The following is a 19,041-nucleotide window of genomic DNA, read 5'->3' as shown; positions in this document are numbered from 1 at the left end:
ATTATTTTTTCTAAAATTTAATGCTATAATGTTAAGATTAATTTCAAAAGTTATTTTTTTGGTCAAATTGGCAGCTGCCTTTTAATTTTTCGCGCATTTATTTCTGTTTACCAGGTTTTCGCGCGTTTTGTAAATGTTTGCAGTGCTTTCATTTTCCAAGTCATGGATTGCAATTTTTAAAAATTATCAAATAAAAAAAGAGCATACTTGTAAGGATATTGGGGACTAAAAAGCTAACAATTCTTTTTTTAAAAAATTGTTATAAGTTTTGTTATTTATTTCTCAATATGGATGTCAACATCGAAGAAATAAAAGAACATCTTGAAGAATTCTGTCTTACAGCTGAAGACGATGCTTTAATCAAAAGTAAAATTTCAGTTTAATTGAAATTTTTTGTTAAAATTTCTTTCACACTTTCTGTTTTTAAAATATTATATAAAATTGTCATTGGATTAATGTCTGCTACAAATCAAAAGTTGAATTTTTATATTATATACTGCTATATTAAAAAAAAATGCAATATTGGAATTATGTATATATATGTTTAAATATATATAGAAATTTATATGCAGATTTAATTTCCACCAATTTAATTTTTGTAGCAAAATTAAATTGGTGAATTTAATTTGGGAGTACAAAAGAAAATTTAAAGTTACGTTTAGGAACCTAATCAACAACTAATGTAATTAAAATAGTATTTGTAGAAGACAAAATTAATTATAATTATAATATAATGGCTTACTGAAAAGTTATATTTCAAAATAGGGAAAGTGGGACTTCCATGGAGAATAATAAATAGATTTTATAGGATTTTAAAAATTGTTCTATAAAATTGCTTTAAAAAATTCTGTAGATGAATTTATCATATAGTTTTCATCATTTTGAATAAAAAGTTCTGTTAAGATTGTATAATCACATATACAGAAGCAACATTTTCATTCTTATTTTATTGTTATAACTGAAATATGGCTAACTTTTTATACCAATTGTTGAGACTTTTCTATTGTTTTTTAAAAATCAATCTTAGCAAGAACTCTAGAAAGATTTTTCAATGTTTTAAAACATATTATCATTTTAAATATACCTTTGGAAAATATACTTAATTTTTTTAAGTGAAAGAATTGTGTTTTGTCTACCGTCTTTGTGCTGAAGATATTGTTGATCAATGGATTGCATTTTGTACTACAAAACAGAAAAGTTGTCATCCCCCTTCATTATCTATGCTGGATCAAATGGAGAAAGAGGTAATAATACTTTTTAAAATAGAAAAAAAACTGTAAAAGTGTAAGACAACACATATATATGCACACATATGCAATAGGTGAAGTATATATATATATATATATATATATACACACACACACAGTTGCCAAAGTGCATAAAGCATAAGATGCTTTGCCTATCTTACAATTCATTTAATTTTTTCTCACCTTGATTATTTAGAACTGATAAGATTTTCATTGAATATTAATTTAATTTTAATTTTGTACAAGTGAATAAATAAGAGAAATGCTGCTTTTAAAAATTTCTTGTTGATGTAATTTTTTCAAATAATAACATACTAGATATCTTTATGGTGAAATATTAGGTGATTAAGTAATTAAAAAATGTATAAGTCTTTCATTTCCAAGAATTTGCAATATTGCACATATACTCTGAAAGAAGGAGATTACTGTTATGATAAATGTTTTGTAAATGCCACAATAGAATACTCTATTTAATTATTTTAGATGTTTGTAATAAAAAAGTAATAATCATGTATTTTATTTTTAAAACTATTTTTAATTTTATTGTATGAATTTATTGTAATATTAAATACAATAAAAATAATTTTTTATCAATCTTTATAAAACCTTTTTTTTTTTTAACTCTAAATGTAATCTTCACTTTTACATGTGATAAATTTGCGTTTTTGTATAAGCTTAAATACTGTCCAAAAAATTATTTTTTTAGCAAATATTAATATGTATATCATATTGACTATCATATTTATTTGACATTTTAACACTTCATATTGCCCTGCAAATAATAAAATAATTTTGAATTGCTTCAAATATTTCTTTAATTATTATTTGCTCCTTGTTTACTTTCGTGAGCTGACATTTCTTGGTTTCAATTTGTGTCAAGAAAGTTCTGCAATACTGATTCTTTGATAGTTTTTAAAAATATATTTGAAACAGCCTTATATATCTTATCGTATGATTCTCCGTAATATAATATTTAGGTATAAATACATATCAAACTTTTTTCCCAAAGCATTTAATTCTCTTATATATATATTAATCTTGATACACTTTCTACTAATTTTTAATAATTTTGCTACCTTTTATTGTTTTAATTATTGATATTTATGGTCACAAGTTTAGTTTATATGAATTTTGTAATTCATCATAATTTTTATGAAATTAATTGTATTATTTAATTTAATTTATTTTTGTCTAGAATATCATTTATAGTAATAAATAGAAGCATCAATATTATATTTCTTCATTGATTCAATGAAAGAAATTAATATTAAACTTTAAAATCAGTGGAAACAGCATCTATTCATTTGTACTAGGTATTATTTTGCATCATTATTCCTTTATAAAAAGAGGAACTACAAAAGAAATATGATTAATATAATTTTGTTTTGTGAAAGAGGATATTCTTTTTATCTGTGCATTTAATGTTGCTATATAAGTTTACTACTTTTTATAAAATTGTTTGCATTTTGTATAATCTTGTTCTGAGTGTAATGAAGTTTTTCTTTTATATATATATATTATTCCTTTTTGAAAAGACAGTATAGGATATTGCTTTTACGTTAACTTGTTTAATTATTTATTGTTTAACCTTAAAGAAATTTTGTTTTAAAACAATTTTCTATCATTTTCCCATTGTTTACACTTTAGTAATGATGTAGCTCCTATACTAATTATCGAATTATAAGCTATTATTTTAAATTGGAATTACGATATCATTTGTTGATATATATATCAAAAATATTTGTTTTGTCTAGGAATTGATGAAAACAAAAAGCTCCAAGCAAAGGAAGTCTACCAGTTCAGTGTGTACACCTGTACACAATGCCTCGACTATTGATCTTATGTATCCTTTCTCTTTGAATAATTACATACAGGAAACAATAATTGCATACAGGATGCAGATGTGACTTACTTGTACCAGCAAAAAATTTAAATAATTCAAGATGTAATTGATTTGATAAGATGATATTTACTGTCTGTTTTATTTCTTTTACAATGAATATTTTGTAAATGAAATTATTAAAAATTTATTGATACTTGCCTAGTAATATATTTTAAAGAATTCACTATTTTTTCCTTGTATATTAATATGAAAAATAAACTTGATTGAATTTGTTCTGCTTAAATATTGCAATTCAAGATTATTCTGAAAATTGAAATAGAACATGTAAAAGTTGAAACTTTTCATTTTAATATTATTTAAATATGTTTCTCTAATTACATGATCCATATTACATACAGTATAGTTATTTTTTGAAAGTATGTTCTCACATTTTAAATTGTAAGTTAGGACTCTAAGTGTGCTTTCTTTCAGATTTTTCAATATGCAACAGTAAAATTGATTAAAAGGATTTTGACTAAAAACATGTTAGTAAAATGATTCAGAACTATTTTAAATTGATGTTGTCTTAAAATCTTAAATTATTAGAAAATACTTTATTTTTAAATGTTTAATTTCTAATTTTTTTACAGTTAAAGCCTTTCTGATAAAATTTGAGCTTTAAAAGTTATCAGAAAAGGGAATAAAAAATTTCTGAAAAAATAAAAAAGTAGTTTGTTTTGAATTCAAAAATTTAATTCATCTGTTATTTTATCCATGTGAATAAACCCTAAAGTATTTTGCTTGCTTGATTTCTTAATTGAAATATTCAGATGTAATAACAATTTTCAAAATGAAAAGGTAAGAAATCAGTATCTGTTCTTTTATATGCAATATCTTGCTTATGATTTTTATCTCAGTAAGCAACAGTTTGTTGGAAATATAGCAAATAATTATTATATATCATTTTTCAGAGTAATATGAATTCCCTTCAAGCCACAGAACAAAGTCCTATGCTTTCACCTATGACCCCAACATGGTACGATATATCTTAATGTTTTAAATTCTCATTGGCATCTATGTATATAATAGTTTAAATGTTATTGAATCTCTAAAGAAAACTGATTATAATTTTAAATACTTATTTATTTAACTTGTTCAGTTATCCTGTCATCTCGATGAGATGATGCCTACTATTTTAGTAAATCATTGTTATTATGATTCAACTACAATTTCATTGAATATTCTGGGTTTTATCAATTCCATGAAATTTTTGGATCACATTTTAACATGTATGAATGATTTTATTATTACTTTAATTTCCAATTCACTTTATTAGAAAAATTGTGATTGTGGAAAATTCAAAGACGACTTTAAAAAAGGTTGAGATTTATTGGTATTGTGATTTTTGAAGAATTCTCCATGCAAATTAGAATCAGTCATGAAATGTCTTTAATATATATATATTCCCCTTTAAAATTAGTTTTATATATAAACAGTTCAAGTATGCTGAAATTTCAATCTATGAAGATATTTTGAAAGAAATATTTTTATTACAAATTTAATCATTACAAAAATATTTCATATAATTTCAATTTTCTTGTAAATGACTTCTTAAATATTGGGATGGAGTTATTTCTTATTAATTTTAATATCTTAAAACCTAATTATTCACAATGCATTGATTTTGTATTGGATATATATATATATATAAATTTTATGCATTATTATTAAAAGTTATGGCTTAAGTAAATGAAAAGAATAAATTTGTTTCTTAATTATTTAAGTAGTACAACTTTCTTTTTCTATCATGTTCATTCAAAAGTTGATTATACATATATTTTATGCATACATATTCTGAGAATTCTATTGCAAAATATTCTTAAAATATCAGAGATTTGATTAATACAAAAATTAATGATATTCACTTTAAAAGTTAATCAGTCAAATCGTCAAATTGTTTAATAAAAGTAATTTGGCATTCAGATGATTCGTTCATATGTAATTTGTGGTCTTTTGAGACTTAATTGAAAATAGTCCTCTTATAGCTTCAAATAGCACATGAATATTCCTAAACAAAACCAATTAAGCTGTGAATTTTACAAATAGAGAAAATATAATAAAATAAATTTTTATGTCTTGAAAAAATGAAATTATTTTTTTTGTTTTGTTCTTTCTTCTCTTAATTGTTTGCCTGATTTGATGATTGTTGTCTCAGTAGCAAAACATTTTAACCTATGAAACTGATGTGGTTTGACGTCCTAATTTTGTATTGATACCTCTTTCGAAAATAACATGTATTGCTTATGCAGACTACTATCTAGATTTGTTTCTTATACTTTTTGATTATAAAATACAAAAAAAAAGGGGGGGGGCAGTTTTCTTCAGCTCTTTCCTCATAAACCCTGAAAAAAAGGGGGGGGGAGAGAATTTAGAATAAGAAAATTATTTGCATGCTTATGTTTCCTATTTCCATTTGTTCCTTTCTTAGATTTCATTTCATAATATTTCATGATTCTTTTCCATATAATCTTTAAGTAATATTTCTTATGTATTCTATTTATTTTCTCAAAAGATTTTTTTTATGTTGTTGCTACAATTAATTCTATAAAGATAAAATTACTTTAGTTATGAACCAATTTCAAATAACTGGAAATAAAGTACTAAGGCAAATATATTTTCCCAGAGAGCAAAGGACTTAAAAATGTGGAGAGATTATTTGCCTTCACATGCTGATTGTGAAAAAGATTTTAATCCAATCATTGAATGATTGTCTAATTTTATGAAAGTGCTTGTGCTATATTGTCCTCTTATTATTGTCCTCTTGTTTATATATCAAAACAAGATCCATTCTTAAACAGTCCTTAATTGATACCCTCTTACTCTTTTTTCCTTTCCTTCACAATTATATAAACTAAACATTTCATCTGAGTCTTAACAATGTAGATAAATTATCTACTTTTAAATGAAGATTATGGGTAAATTTCTTTAATCCAATATTTGAATTTTGATTTTTTTATAAGATGCTGCTTTTGTAATCTTTTATATAAATGTTGAATAATTTAAAAATGATGAAAAATTACTTTTATCTTGATTTAAGCAATTGTAAATTACTTGATTGTTTATTTCTGCATGCTTGTTTTAATGTTTTGTCATGATACTTTATAATAAATGAGACAATTTTTCTCACTCTTGAGTAAAAAAAAATTGTAAAATTGAAAAGTTAAAAAAAAAAAAATCTCTGGGACTAAAATAATAATTGTTTTGTATTTGTCGTCAAATTTAAAAGTAGTTGGCAATTTACAGAATGAAAAATTATTGTTCTACTTATAAAATTGAAATGGCATTCTTTTCTTTTTCCTTAGTTTTACACCTTCCAGAAAATATGTCTCAAGAAGTGGTGTGGGAGATGCAGTTTGTTCTTTTGGTGATGCATTGACAGTGGAATTCAAATATTCTGAAGAGTTTTCTTGCTCTGTGACTGCATATAATGAAGAAACTTCCCTTCGAACATCTTATAATTTTATGTGTGAAAAGTTGCGAAATAGAGGAGCAGTACTTAATGAAATGATTCAAGATGCAGCTGATAGTTTTGCTAAAGAGTATAACATAGAAGAATGGGGGCATATTCATCTACCATCTGTGGTAAGTGCATATTTTTTCATGAAAACCAAGTTGATAGAAGTAAGTTCAATGCCCATTTTCAAAATGCATATATTATTTCTATTGCTCTGAATGAAACTTTATCAGACATTTTCAGATTTGTAGACTTTACAGATGTCATGTCATGATACATTTTATTGTCAATAGCATAATTGCTAATGATTGATTTTTTTAATGATTTTCAAATCTGTGAATGGCTATGATAATGTTTTTTCGTTTGTAGCTTTAATATGTTATTTTATTGGTTATTATCTTATGAGAGAGTAACAGAAAATTATTTGACTGTATAAACTGCCAAATTTTGGTTTATCATGTTTTTAACACCTCTGTGAACTGAAAACCCATATAAAAGAATTGGGTTCCAATTGTAGTTTCATTTATTAAGATAGACATAGCTTATCCTTAGTAAGTGTTAATTCAAAAATTTTACAGTTTTGGCATAAAGGCCATAAGCCAAATTTCAGCTGTCTAATTTGTTGCATTTTTATCTCATGCAAGCAAGCTGAATTCCCATTGACAGATTTTCTGTAACTTATAATATGTGATCACAGTATGGCTATGCAGATGACACTAGGTTTCATCTGTAAGCTTATTCTGTTTTTGAATTGCTCTATTCAAATTATTGTGAAAATGTATATAAATGTAAAAAGGATCTACAATTTGGAGTTTTATCTAAAGCTCAAGAATGAAAATTTTGATGATTACAGTTTTTCATTTTGTGTATGAAAAATTAAAAAAAAAAAAAAACACATTTATTTGTATTTTTACATATTTATATCTATTAATTAGAGAACAATTGAAAGCTTGTATTCTACTGTCCAGTACTTGCATGATTTTGGAAGGTCTGTTGCATTATTAATGTTGTAAATAAAGAACCTGCTTAATCTTTTTGCTTTTTAAATCCTTTTCTTAGATTTCTACTCCTTATGTAAACTTAATTTTTATAATTATATAAGCTGCTCATAAATAAACATCTTAACTTTGCAAAGCTGCTTTAAAAAAAAAAAAAAAAAAATCCTTGTTGTTCATTGGAGATTAAGAATAGCAATTGAAAGTTTAAATTCAGCATAATAATAAGTGTTTAATATGAGACTATCCACAACTATTAATATCATGGTATTATAATCTCTCATCCTTTTTTTTTTTTTTTTTTTTTTTTCTACATACATGGTATGATGCTTTGAAATCCTGCAGTGATGTGTGTCATAAACTTATCAATATCAATTGGTAATAGTGGAACAAACATCTGCTGTTTGAAATAAACCCAGGAAAGAAAAAATATCAATTATTGCCATATATACATATCTGCAGTCTTTCAAATTTTCATATCAGATATACTGAAAAAAGTGGTGGATGAGTTATTATACCATCTTGATATCATTTCTATTTCTGGAAGAACTCATATTAAGCACTTATACTATATATTTCAACTATTATTTTCAGATGAACAACAAAGTTGCATTTTGCTTTATTTTCTTTTAATGGTCCTGTAAATTTTGAGATATGCATTGCTGAATGCTCTTTATAATTGATTTTTTATCACTGATTACTTTAATATTCTATTAAAAATTCAACATTCTTTAGTCTTTATATTTGATGAGATTTATGATGTTTGAACATAGAGGATAAATGTAGACATGCTTCTCATAGTAATATAACTAGCAAGTAACATAGTAGTATAAATATAATTATTCTATAATATTCTAATAATTATTTAATTTTCTATGAATTCTATTTAAGAAATGAGGGTGAAGAGTATTTAAATTTGCTGACATATTTGATTAATAAAAAACATCGGCTTGTTAAGCTTTGGTTGATAAAATGTTTTATTATTGGATTTAAATTTCATATTTGAATAGGAAACTGTACCAGTGATTGGACGTATCTGCTCTGATAGTAGTGGAAGATTAAATGCTACCTCTGTACTGCTTGAAGGATCTCAAGAATTATCTTCTGGACAGACAGTACCCCTCGATCTCAGCTCTGTTGAAAAGTTTTCCATATTCCCAGGCCAAGTAAATATTTCTAATTAATTGTCACATTTTTATCTCAAATTATTGTTAATATTAAAAACATAAGTTTATCTTTCTAATTCTATTTCATTTGCATTGTATAGTTATTGATATCTCTATTGCTGCATTTAATAATATTTTGTATATATTGGCTTGTGTACTGCATCAGAACTACCAGTTTACAGCTTTGTTAGAAGAATTTTGCATAATAGTGTTGTTAATAATCCCAATTGAAACTAGCTTGGTTTTGTTTATTAAAAACTCCTTAATATAAAATTTGCAGAATTTTTCTTAACACTAACACAATAAATACATAATTTTACTCCACCAATGACCTTATGAATTTTGAAGTGATATGGTTAAATATATTTACAATTTGAAAAACATGAAAGTTAATTAATTTCTGGTATCCTCTGGCTACACACTTTGTCAAAATTATTCAGAAAAGCATGGCAGACAAATGTGAATTATAATATTGTTTTGTGGATTGCTGTTTTTTTTTTTTTACTTATTTACCAACAGCAAATCATATCTAAGGAACTTTTGTTCTTTTATTATAACAGATGTAGGCGCATTTCAAACAATATATGTATATATAAATATCTAAAACTAATAGTTCAGTGTAGATCTACTTGATTAAAATTCACATAAGAATATGAAATGAGTTATCTACTTTTTCTGATGGTTCTACATGAATAATAGGTGACTTAAGTCATCACCTAGAGCAGTTTGTCTGTCAAATTTAACAAAATTAAATTAATGATTCATGTATTATAAAATACATGAATGAAAATATTAACAGTTTTTGTACCTGATTTCTTAATAGAGTTCCCTCATATCATGAACAAGGAAAGAGAGTATGCATAAGCATTTCAGTGTATATTCTTACTTCAGATTTTTATTACTTATATATTTCTTAGCCTATATATTTAAATATTAACAAGCTTGCTTTTAGTTGGTATATATATTTATGTGTTTGATATATATTTTATGTGTACTATGTCAGGGTTGCCACTCAATTCTGGAAAAATATTTCTCTGTATTTTCCCTATGTATATGCAGTATAAGAGGAAATGTGTGAATAGCACTCATGTATTAGTTACAATGGAATAACAATACCTTCCTAGTTTTTATTAGTAAGAAGGGAAAAGGAAAGGGAAGGAAGCAACAATTCATCATTATCTGAAATAGAAATATATTAAATGTTTATGATGAATGTATACAATGAATATTTAAAAATAATTAATTAAATGAATTAAAAAATGAAATTAAATGAATGAATTTACAAACAGAAAAAAAATTATTGTCTGAAATGTTGCAAGCAGATTCACATATTGAGGTGGAAAAGAGCTTGCTCATTCTTTCTCAAATTTAAAGTCACTCAGAATTAAGGATTCAGGTGAAATAAAACACAAAACAGCTTTCTTTCTATTATGATTCAAATCATTTAAAAATTAATTAAACAAGGCATTACAAAGGGGTTTTTTTCCCCCTTGTCAATTCATACATTTGAACATCAATTTCTTCAACTTTTGTAGATTTTTTCAATCACCATTCTCACTTTTTGTTGTTGTTTTGCTTCAAAGTTGTTAGATTCCTTCTTTCTCTCTCTTTTTGTGGACTTTTTTCTACTTTTCTAAAGTTTCATAATACCTCATAAGCCCTAATATTGTATATTGTAGCAAATCTCTTGAGATCAAAACATTTTAGACTCCTTCCAAATAATTTTATGGCATCATACACAATTCTTAAACCAATTAAAGAATTTTTTGAGAGAGAGTTTTAACAAGCATATCTATGTTGATACTAAACCCACTTTCCGCAGTCATATTGCCATGTGTGACAATACAATGATTGTTTTTATGACTTCCCAAAAGCTAGAAAATTCTTTTTTTTAAAATCAAATATTATAATAGATTCAAAATATTAGAAAAGAAATCGTCTAAATGAATCAAGTTCTTTGTATTCACTTTTCGTTTTTCAGAAAAATTTCAAAATGAATATTGCATGTACAAGGGAAATTTGTGTTTCGGAATAAAGACATTAAAATAAATCAATCTTTCATTTTTCACCTAATACTGAATAGTTTTTCAATAAATATGAATTAAAACAAAATGCAGCTTTTAAAACAAAATTTTTGACCCTGCATTTAATTTTTTGTGTGTGTGTGTAATTTTCTTCTCAAGTATAAAACTTTCTTGTGCACTAATATTCAAATAGCTTGTAGTCACTATTCTTCCAATTTCGCCCCCCCCCCCACCCTCTTCGAAACTGGACTGCTTTATGCAGAAGAAACGTAAAGCAAGTAGAAAATGGACAAGCTTCTGCAATTTAACACTCATGAATGTTTTTTTTTTTTTTTTCTTATAGCTATGGCGACGATCTTTGTTGTGTGTAAAGAGATTGGTATTTTTTAGATAAAGAAAAAAACCTAAAAAATTTGAAATATCTGTGTTTAAGATTTTTAAGGAAAATTTCAAAATTCCCTGCATTTTCCCTGCTTTATTATGGATGATTTTTAAATTCCCTGTGTTTTCCCGATGCTGTAGCAATCTTGCATTTTCTCATTACATTCTTTGATAATTTATTTTATCAACATTCTTGTACTATATACAAAATAGACTATTCTTGCATTGAAACAACTTTTCCATTACGCGCTTAATTCTTGGAAATCCTTAATTGTATGCCAGTGGTTTCTTGAAATCTCTCTCCACAGTCTGACTATAATCGATTTTTATACTTTCATACCTGTTTTACTAGATTACTACTATATTAACTAGTGATATTTTCTCTTTCATTTTTAATATTTCAAACATAAATTGAGTAATATGTATTACCTAATTAAATCTCCTGGCATTTTGCACCATTAAAACATCCATTAAAAAGGGTGTTTTTTTTCCTTTTGGTATTTTTCATAATCTTAAAAGCAGTTACTAGATATAAATAAATATTGAACAAATTGTCCTTTTTCTGTGAGCTTGTCTTTTTACGGAAGATTCATAAACAATGGTTACTTTGATGCATTTTAGCTAAACAAAAAGATAATTTTAAAATTATTATGGTTGATCATTTGAAATGCATATACAACATAATTACTCTTTTATTAATAATGTTGCTTTTTAATGTACTTGAACACTGAATATTTTGCATCAGTATATATTACTATTATTATTATTTTTTAATTTACAGATCATTGCTGGAACTGGCATTAACAATTTAGGGAAAAAATTAGTATTGAAAACTCTTTTTGAAGTAAGATATATTTTCATAAAACTATTTGTTGTTAAAATTCTTCATTAATAAACTTTGTATAATTTAAATATGTATGTAATATTTTTTCCTGGGGCATTTTATCTAAATTAACTCTAAAATATATTTAATACAAATTACTATTAGGAATTGTGTCCTAGTAATAGATTTTTAATTTTTTTCATTATTTTCTTAATTTTTTTTATTTTATTTATTTATTTATTATTATTATTTTGTATATTTAAATTTTACAAGTTGTGAGTCGTTTTTCATATGATAGCAATGCTTTTTTAGTTATGCCATTTATAAAAATCTAACATCCAATGAAGGTTAACCTTTAAAGGATATTTACTTTGTAAATTGTAGATGGTTTTTGTAATTAATTGTTGATTTCTTTTTCCTTCCAGAATACGTTTCCTGACTACCATTCCAAAGTCCCTTCTTTAGAAAACTGTTTAGGTATGGGTATTATTTGTAGATAAACTTTTCATTTTGCCATTTTACTAGTGTTTTGTTATTTTATCATAAATAGGGCCAAGCATATGTGCATGTCTTTTAGTGATAAATATTTATTATTGAATTAATTATTACCAATTTTTTTATTAAAAATTTCTTTATGTGTTGCTTTTTATTAGCAAAATGTGAAATATTTGTAATTTAACAAATATTTATCACATATAAAATTTTAGGCAAGAAAGTAAAAATATATATGGCATAGATGTTTGATGGTATGCCATTGCTGACATGAATAAACATGATTTTAAAATTATTTACTTTTGCACCAATTTTAATGCTTTTTAGGGACAAATTTGATGTTTTTTTAGGGAAATGCAAGGTGTGAAGAATTGGAAAAACTTGGTTTTCCAGATGCTGGGAGATTCTGAAAAGTTTGTCTTCTTATGACAAACTGTAAAAGGCAGACAATTGATTTGGAATTCAATTTCTGAGTTAGGCAAGCTATTATAACTGGCAAAGCTTAATAAATTCTACAAAAACTGCAATTGTTCTATTATTTAACTCATGCGTCATTTTCACGCTGAATTTTCAGTTTTGAAAGCATTCTTCTTCACACATTTGAATTTGTGAGTTTATTGTACAAGAAGCCTATATTATCATTTTCACCTTGTTTCTCAAGTGAAGGATGGTGCTCAGTGCAAATAATTTTTAAATTTCATAGCTTTTCAAAAAATGAAAGATTGTGCCAAATGATTTTTAAAACCCTCTGTGAGCAAATTTTTTTCCATAAATAATCAATTATTTTTACGAATGATGTCAAATTTATTGAAACATTTTGAGTGGTGATTGGGAAACTAATGAGTAAAATGTTTTATCTAAAATCTTTTCATTCAGTAGGAAAGGAAAAGTAGGATTAAAAATAAGTAAAGTAAATTCAGTAGGATTAAAAATAAGTAAAGTAAATTCAGTAGGAATTAAAAATGAAACAATCTGTTTATTATTATTTGAACATAGCTAAAATTTTATCAAAATGCTTCACCTGATAGTAAAAAAATATAGCATTATATTAGATTTTTTAATGTATTTATTGGACAGGATTTATCTGAAACATTATTGACTTTATATTTGTGATTCTATATAGATTCTCTTGGAGTTGTCATTGCTGCTGGTCCTTTCGCTACTGCAGATACTATGTCTTATGAACCTTTATGGGATCTCATGAAATATGTCAAAACACATATGCCACATATCGTGATTCTAGTGAGTAAAGAGTGTTATTTTTTACTATTTGTTGTAATAATCCTACTTATTCTAATTACTTAAACCTGACACTTTTTTCCCATATCAGTTTTCTAGCTTTTTTCAATTTAAATTCTTTTTAATTTCAATAAAATCGTAATGACTTCAAAATAAGTAGATACATTTCTTATCAAAGAGCTAACACCGGACAGTATTCATTATAACATTGGAGAAAAAAAATCAATGTTAAGTTTAGAGCTTTAATGTCATTACTTTTCTTTGATTTCTCTTTCTAATCAATATTAATAAGGGTATTTAATTTAATTTTTATATTTAGATTAGTTTCAAATAGGTTTTGAAATTGTGATTTATCTTTTTTCTTTGTTTTTAGATTGGGCCTTTCGTTGATATAAAAAATGATTTTATCGAGGTAAAGTAATGTGTACTCTCTTATAAATAGTTGAAATTCGTGATAAAATTTGTACCTGTATTAAACTTAACTTCTTTTTCAGAATGGCGATCTCAATGAAACATATGATGATATTTTTAAAAGACTGGTTCTTGAAATTTTAAAAAATATTGAAACGTGAGTATCTATTAAATGCATATTTATGTAATTTTTATTACTGTTATTTTCTCTTGATGTTTGACTTTTCTGTGCTGTGATATTAATTCAATTTTTAAAAAACAATTTTCTGTTATTTAAATATTAGGAATGGGGCAGATTAAAATAACTTTAAAAAAGTAGTATCTATTTTTTAATATTCATAGTTATTATTCAGAAGCATGACTGAACTTGCATAAATTCCTCTCATAATACATGTTTTGTACATTGCAATATATTTTTATTTTGGCCTTTTCATGTGTTGTATGAGAGTTTAATGAACTTAGAAATTTTAATATGTGATGATAATATAATTAACAGTATAATAATATGTATTATAACTGATATAAATTTATATGATTTATCAGTTTTTTTATTATTATTATTGTCCTTTTCTTACAACTTAATTTTTATTTTGCATAGAATTATTTTAATATGTTTATTATTTCAATGCTCAGTTAATGCATATCATCAGTATACTGCTAAGGGTAACCAAGTTCAAGGGGGGGGGGAATGAGTTTGTTTTAAAATATTTTTTCTGTAGCCACTATAAATGCATGTATATCGATATGCACATCTTACTTTGCATTTTGATGAAACAGTGATATGTGTGTAACTTTTTCTATTATAGAAATGGCATTTTAAAACAATGAGGACATATTAAGGCATTTTCATTTTACTTGATCACTTTTAGTGGTATATTGACAACATATAAACTAAACTCAATGGCATGACAGCTTATGGGGCCAAGACCTACTGTGTCCATATCCGCTTTTTTGACCGAGGACCTTATAGTGCAAGGCATATGTCACGGTTAGATGGTCAACCTAACACGGAACCCCCAGTGTTTAGTTCTCAAGCATGCTTTGTTTTCAGTTTATTGACCCACTGAAGGGATGAAAGGCTGAGTCAACCTTGCCCAGCCCAAGGATCAAACCTCTGACCTATATGTTAGGAGCACAAAGCGCTACCACTATGCCACTGGGCTTTATTGACAACACATACTTTAATATTTATTTATATGTAGGATAATGATTTTTCAAGAAAATTTCGGAAATGAATTTTAAATTCTGAACAACTTGGCATGAGAAAGTATATTGGAGGAATGTTTCAGAAATCATATGTGATGTTGCCTGGATTTGCAGGCTGCTTGACTTTTCAGCTATGAATGCTTGAAAGCAATTTCTTTTATAAGTAATGAATAATTTCTACTAGACTCATGATTTTAGTTGCATTCCGATTCGAATCTTCTGTGCAAAGTTATTGTCTTACAGTTTATTCAAGAACTATCTTGTCAAATAAAATATTAGCAATATTGTAACTATTCTGCATATAAATGTTTAAAATAATGATTGGTTTTTCTGTTCAGTTTAAGCACAAAAGTGATCCTTGTACCTTCTACAAGAGATGCACATCACAACTACATATATCCAACTCCGCCATTTGCTGTTGATCATGCAACTAAGGTAGAGTTAATTTATCTCTCTAATATATTTATGTAAAAGAAGTGCACCCATTTTTATGATTATATGAAGCAATGTGTAACTTTGATTAAAATCACTTTTTTTTTTCAGAGATTATATTTGGCCTCAGATCCTTGCATTTTAAATATTGAAGGAGTTATATTTGCTATTACATCTACTGATATTTTATTTCATTTAGGGAAAGAAGAAATTTCATAGTAAGTTATTTCTATCTATAATATGTTTTATTAACGAATTATATTTCTTTTTATTTATATATTTTCAATTATAAAGCTACTCAACTGTCTGTTTAAAATATTTATTAAAATCATGAAGGGATCAGAAATATTTATTAATAGTTTTATTTATTGTTTAGCCAGTTAAGATTTGCAATCAATTTCAGAATTTGTTTGTGATATTTACATTTTATTACAAATATTTAAATTCTATCAAGTTCTTAATTTAGGTTCTTATTGTTGTATCTTCAGTAATATATTATTTCATTTCAAACTGGATGCAGTATAAAAAAATTCCAAAGAAATTAATTAATTACTTTCTTATATTGTGTGAGGATAAATGCTTTTATAATATTTTTTTGAAATCATGGTTTATGTTAAATTATTTTAAATTATTGATGTTACGATTAATTTTCTATTAATTAGTGTGAAAAATTCTGTTGTATAAAATAATTTGAAATAGTAATTTAGTTTTCACTTTATTAAATTGGATTTTGATTCAGTAATGATTTATGTTATGTTATTTTTATTGTGATTTTTATTTTTAGTCCACAACAACCTGACAGATTAGGACGTCTCTGTAAGCACCTGCTAACGCAGAAACAGTAAGTATCATGCCCTCACTCTTTAATGAAATATGACTATCAGATTTGAAATATTTCATAATGAATAGCATTTTGCTAATATGTATTTTAATTAGCTTTGGAAAAAATTTGTATATGAGAATACTAAATTATTATTTTTATCTTCTATAATGGTTTATTAATTACAATTCTTGCTTAAATGTGTTTAAACTTTTATAATTCTTGTAGAAGAAATCATGGCTGACTTAAAAAGATTGATTGTTGTTCTAATTACATCATATTGCATTAAATTTCTTTCCTTTTAAATAAAATCATTGCAAATGAAAAATAATAGCCTAATATTCATAGTTAAAATTATAAAATTACTTGAGAACAATTGAAGTTGAATTGACTTTTTTCTGTTAATTTGACGAAGTTCTCTATTCTTCCATATTGTAAAAAAAATATGAAAATTTGTTTAATTATTCTTATTAGAAATTTATGCTTGAGATGCAATATTTTGTTGCAAATTTTATGTAGTACTGTATTACTTTGACTGTATGTATCATTGTTTTTTGAGTTAAAAATAGCTAAAGATGATAATGAGACTTTGTGGATCATCCATTACATAAAAATAGAGATAATGCAATCGTTTCCTATGAAATTTATGAGTATGATGATACAGAAACAAATAAAAGTTGCTGTAACAAAACTTTAAATTTTGAGCAGCATTCATCTGACTAAAAATACTATTTGTAAAACTATAGAATATAATATTGAACTTTTAAGATGGTTTCTATCATAATCAAATTTGATTGCCTTAAAGGGGGAAAAGTATTTCATCCTTCTTTAATAATTTTGTAATTAATTAATCCCTTGTTTCCTTTGTTTAATCCTTTAAATTCCTTCCAACCTCTAACATTCCTAGAATAGTGTCTATATATTTCATATTTTTGTATATAATTTCTTGATTTTGTGTACTGAATTAAGTCAATTCAATACTTTCTTTTCTTTTATGTGTAAAGATGTGTTCTGATGAGGAATTGGATGTCCTTAGTCTTTTATGTTGTTTTTAGAAATAATCTAGTGAACAATTGACTATATTTAAAATTTTCTGCAATATTTTTCTTCTTCTTATTTTTTTTATAGCTTCTATCCATTGTATCCTTCCAGTGAAGAAATTAATATTGATTTTCCTCATTATGAACTTCATGCATCATTACCAGTAATGCCACATGTTCTAATTGTACCTTCTGACTTCCGTTATTTTATTAAGGTAAATTTTTGACATTGTCATTTAATATAACAACTTTTTATATTTAATATCTGTTTTATTTAAGATTTATGCTTGTTATATATTGCCTTCACTACTTTTGTTCTGTGCTAAGGTTAAATTTGATTTGTTGGATTTTTACCTTACTATTTTGCTTATTATTTATTGATTTCCTTTCTCAATTTTTCTAATGTTAGACAGAATTAAACTATAATTTGTAGATGAAATCTTCTTAAAACATATTTTTGAAGAGATTGCTATTATTAGAAATAATTTGAGACTGAGTTATATTTAATTTATTTTCTTATTTTTCTAGGATATTAATGGCTGTTGTTGTATTAACCCAGAAAGGTTGACAAAACATTCAGCTGGTGGAACATTTGCTAGATTAAACATAAACAGAATGGATGAAAATAAGTACAAAGGTTCTATAATAGACTGTATACAAGCACAAGTTTTGAAAATTTAAGGGAAAAAACATATTAAGGGAATTTACTACATCAGCCTTTCATACATAAGGAAAAAAAAAAAAAAATTTCATTTGTGTAATTTATTTATTATATTCCCTATTTATCTAAAATTTCGGAGATGTAATTGGAAATAAGTATTGAATTCAGAACAATAATTTTTTTTTCTTGACAGATTTGATTTTGGTGCTTCTAATCCACATTTTTTTAATGGGAAATGAATTTTTTTATATAAAAAATCGTATTTTTAACAATAGCAAAGTTGTATTTGAAATATTTTATTGGATTTTTGAATTATTGTTGTAAATATTAATAAAAGATTCGAACAAAGTTTTTTATTCATCAAGCTACATTTCTATTCGAATTGCTGAAATCTGAAACCAAAATATATTTACTAATGTTTAATAAAAAATAGTATTTGAAGTGTGGTATTTTCATATATTGTTTTATTGAAATTATGAAATTTGGGACAGCATTGTTGCTGTGCACATTATAATTACATTATTATATGTTTTAAAATATCCATTTTTTTTCTAATAATTGCTTATTTGTTATTAAACTAATTTTTAACATCTAATATTGCATTTAAATAACTATTTTATGCAAGATATTGGTGTGAATCAAGCAATAGAATCTCCAGAAGTTATTGGAATTCAATATTTTTAAGGCATTCCATTGCTCATGAATTGCTTGAGAATTTTAAAGAAGTTTCATTAAGTTTGGACATACAGTTACTTTTACAAATTAGTA

General features: G+C 25.3%; 1 protein-coding gene across 1 annotated transcript; it reads left to right on the top strand.

The window, feature by feature from the left end:
- Positions 1-117: 117 nt before the first annotated feature.
- LOC129988375 (DNA polymerase alpha subunit B-like) lies at positions 118-18,524 on the top strand. The gene is made up of 17 exons (XM_056096591.1): positions 118-366; positions 1,114-1,244; positions 3,002-3,090; positions 3,900-3,927; positions 4,041-4,105; positions 6,432-6,711; positions 8,589-8,744; positions 11,931-11,993; positions 12,398-12,449; positions 13,588-13,706; positions 14,077-14,115; positions 14,198-14,271; positions 15,659-15,755; positions 15,864-15,970; positions 16,537-16,593; positions 17,701-17,827; positions 18,141-18,524. Exons 1-17 carry the CDS (start codon positions 288-290, stop codon positions 18,291-18,293), a joined length of 1,716 nt encoding a protein of 571 aa, XP_055952566.1. The 5' UTR covers positions 118-287; the 3' UTR covers positions 18,294-18,524.
- The last annotated feature ends 517 nt before the right edge of the window (positions 18,525-19,041 follow it).

This window comes from Argiope bruennichi, chromosome 10, assembly GCF_947563725.1.
Source record: "Argiope bruennichi chromosome 10, qqArgBrue1.1, whole genome shotgun sequence".
NCBI lineage: Eukaryota > Metazoa > Arthropoda > Arachnida > Araneae > Araneidae > Argiope > Argiope bruennichi.
Note: the sequence above shows the minus strand (reverse complement) of the source record. Positions and strands in the feature narration are given on the sequence as shown.

Bases quoted from the DNA above. Each gene is read 5' to 3' on its own strand.
- LOC129988375 (XM_056096591.1), top strand. From the start codon at position 288: ATGGATGTCAACATCGAAGAAATAAAAGAACATCTTGAAGAATTCTGT. The intron at 14,116-14,197 runs GTAAAGTAATGT...CTTCTTTTTCAG, and splicing joins TAAAAAATGATTTTATCGAG to AATGGCGATCTCAATGAAAC. The intron at 14,272-15,658 runs GTGAGTATCTAT...TTTTCTGTTCAG, and splicing joins ATTTTAAAAAATATTGAAAC to TTTAAGCACAAAAGTGATCC.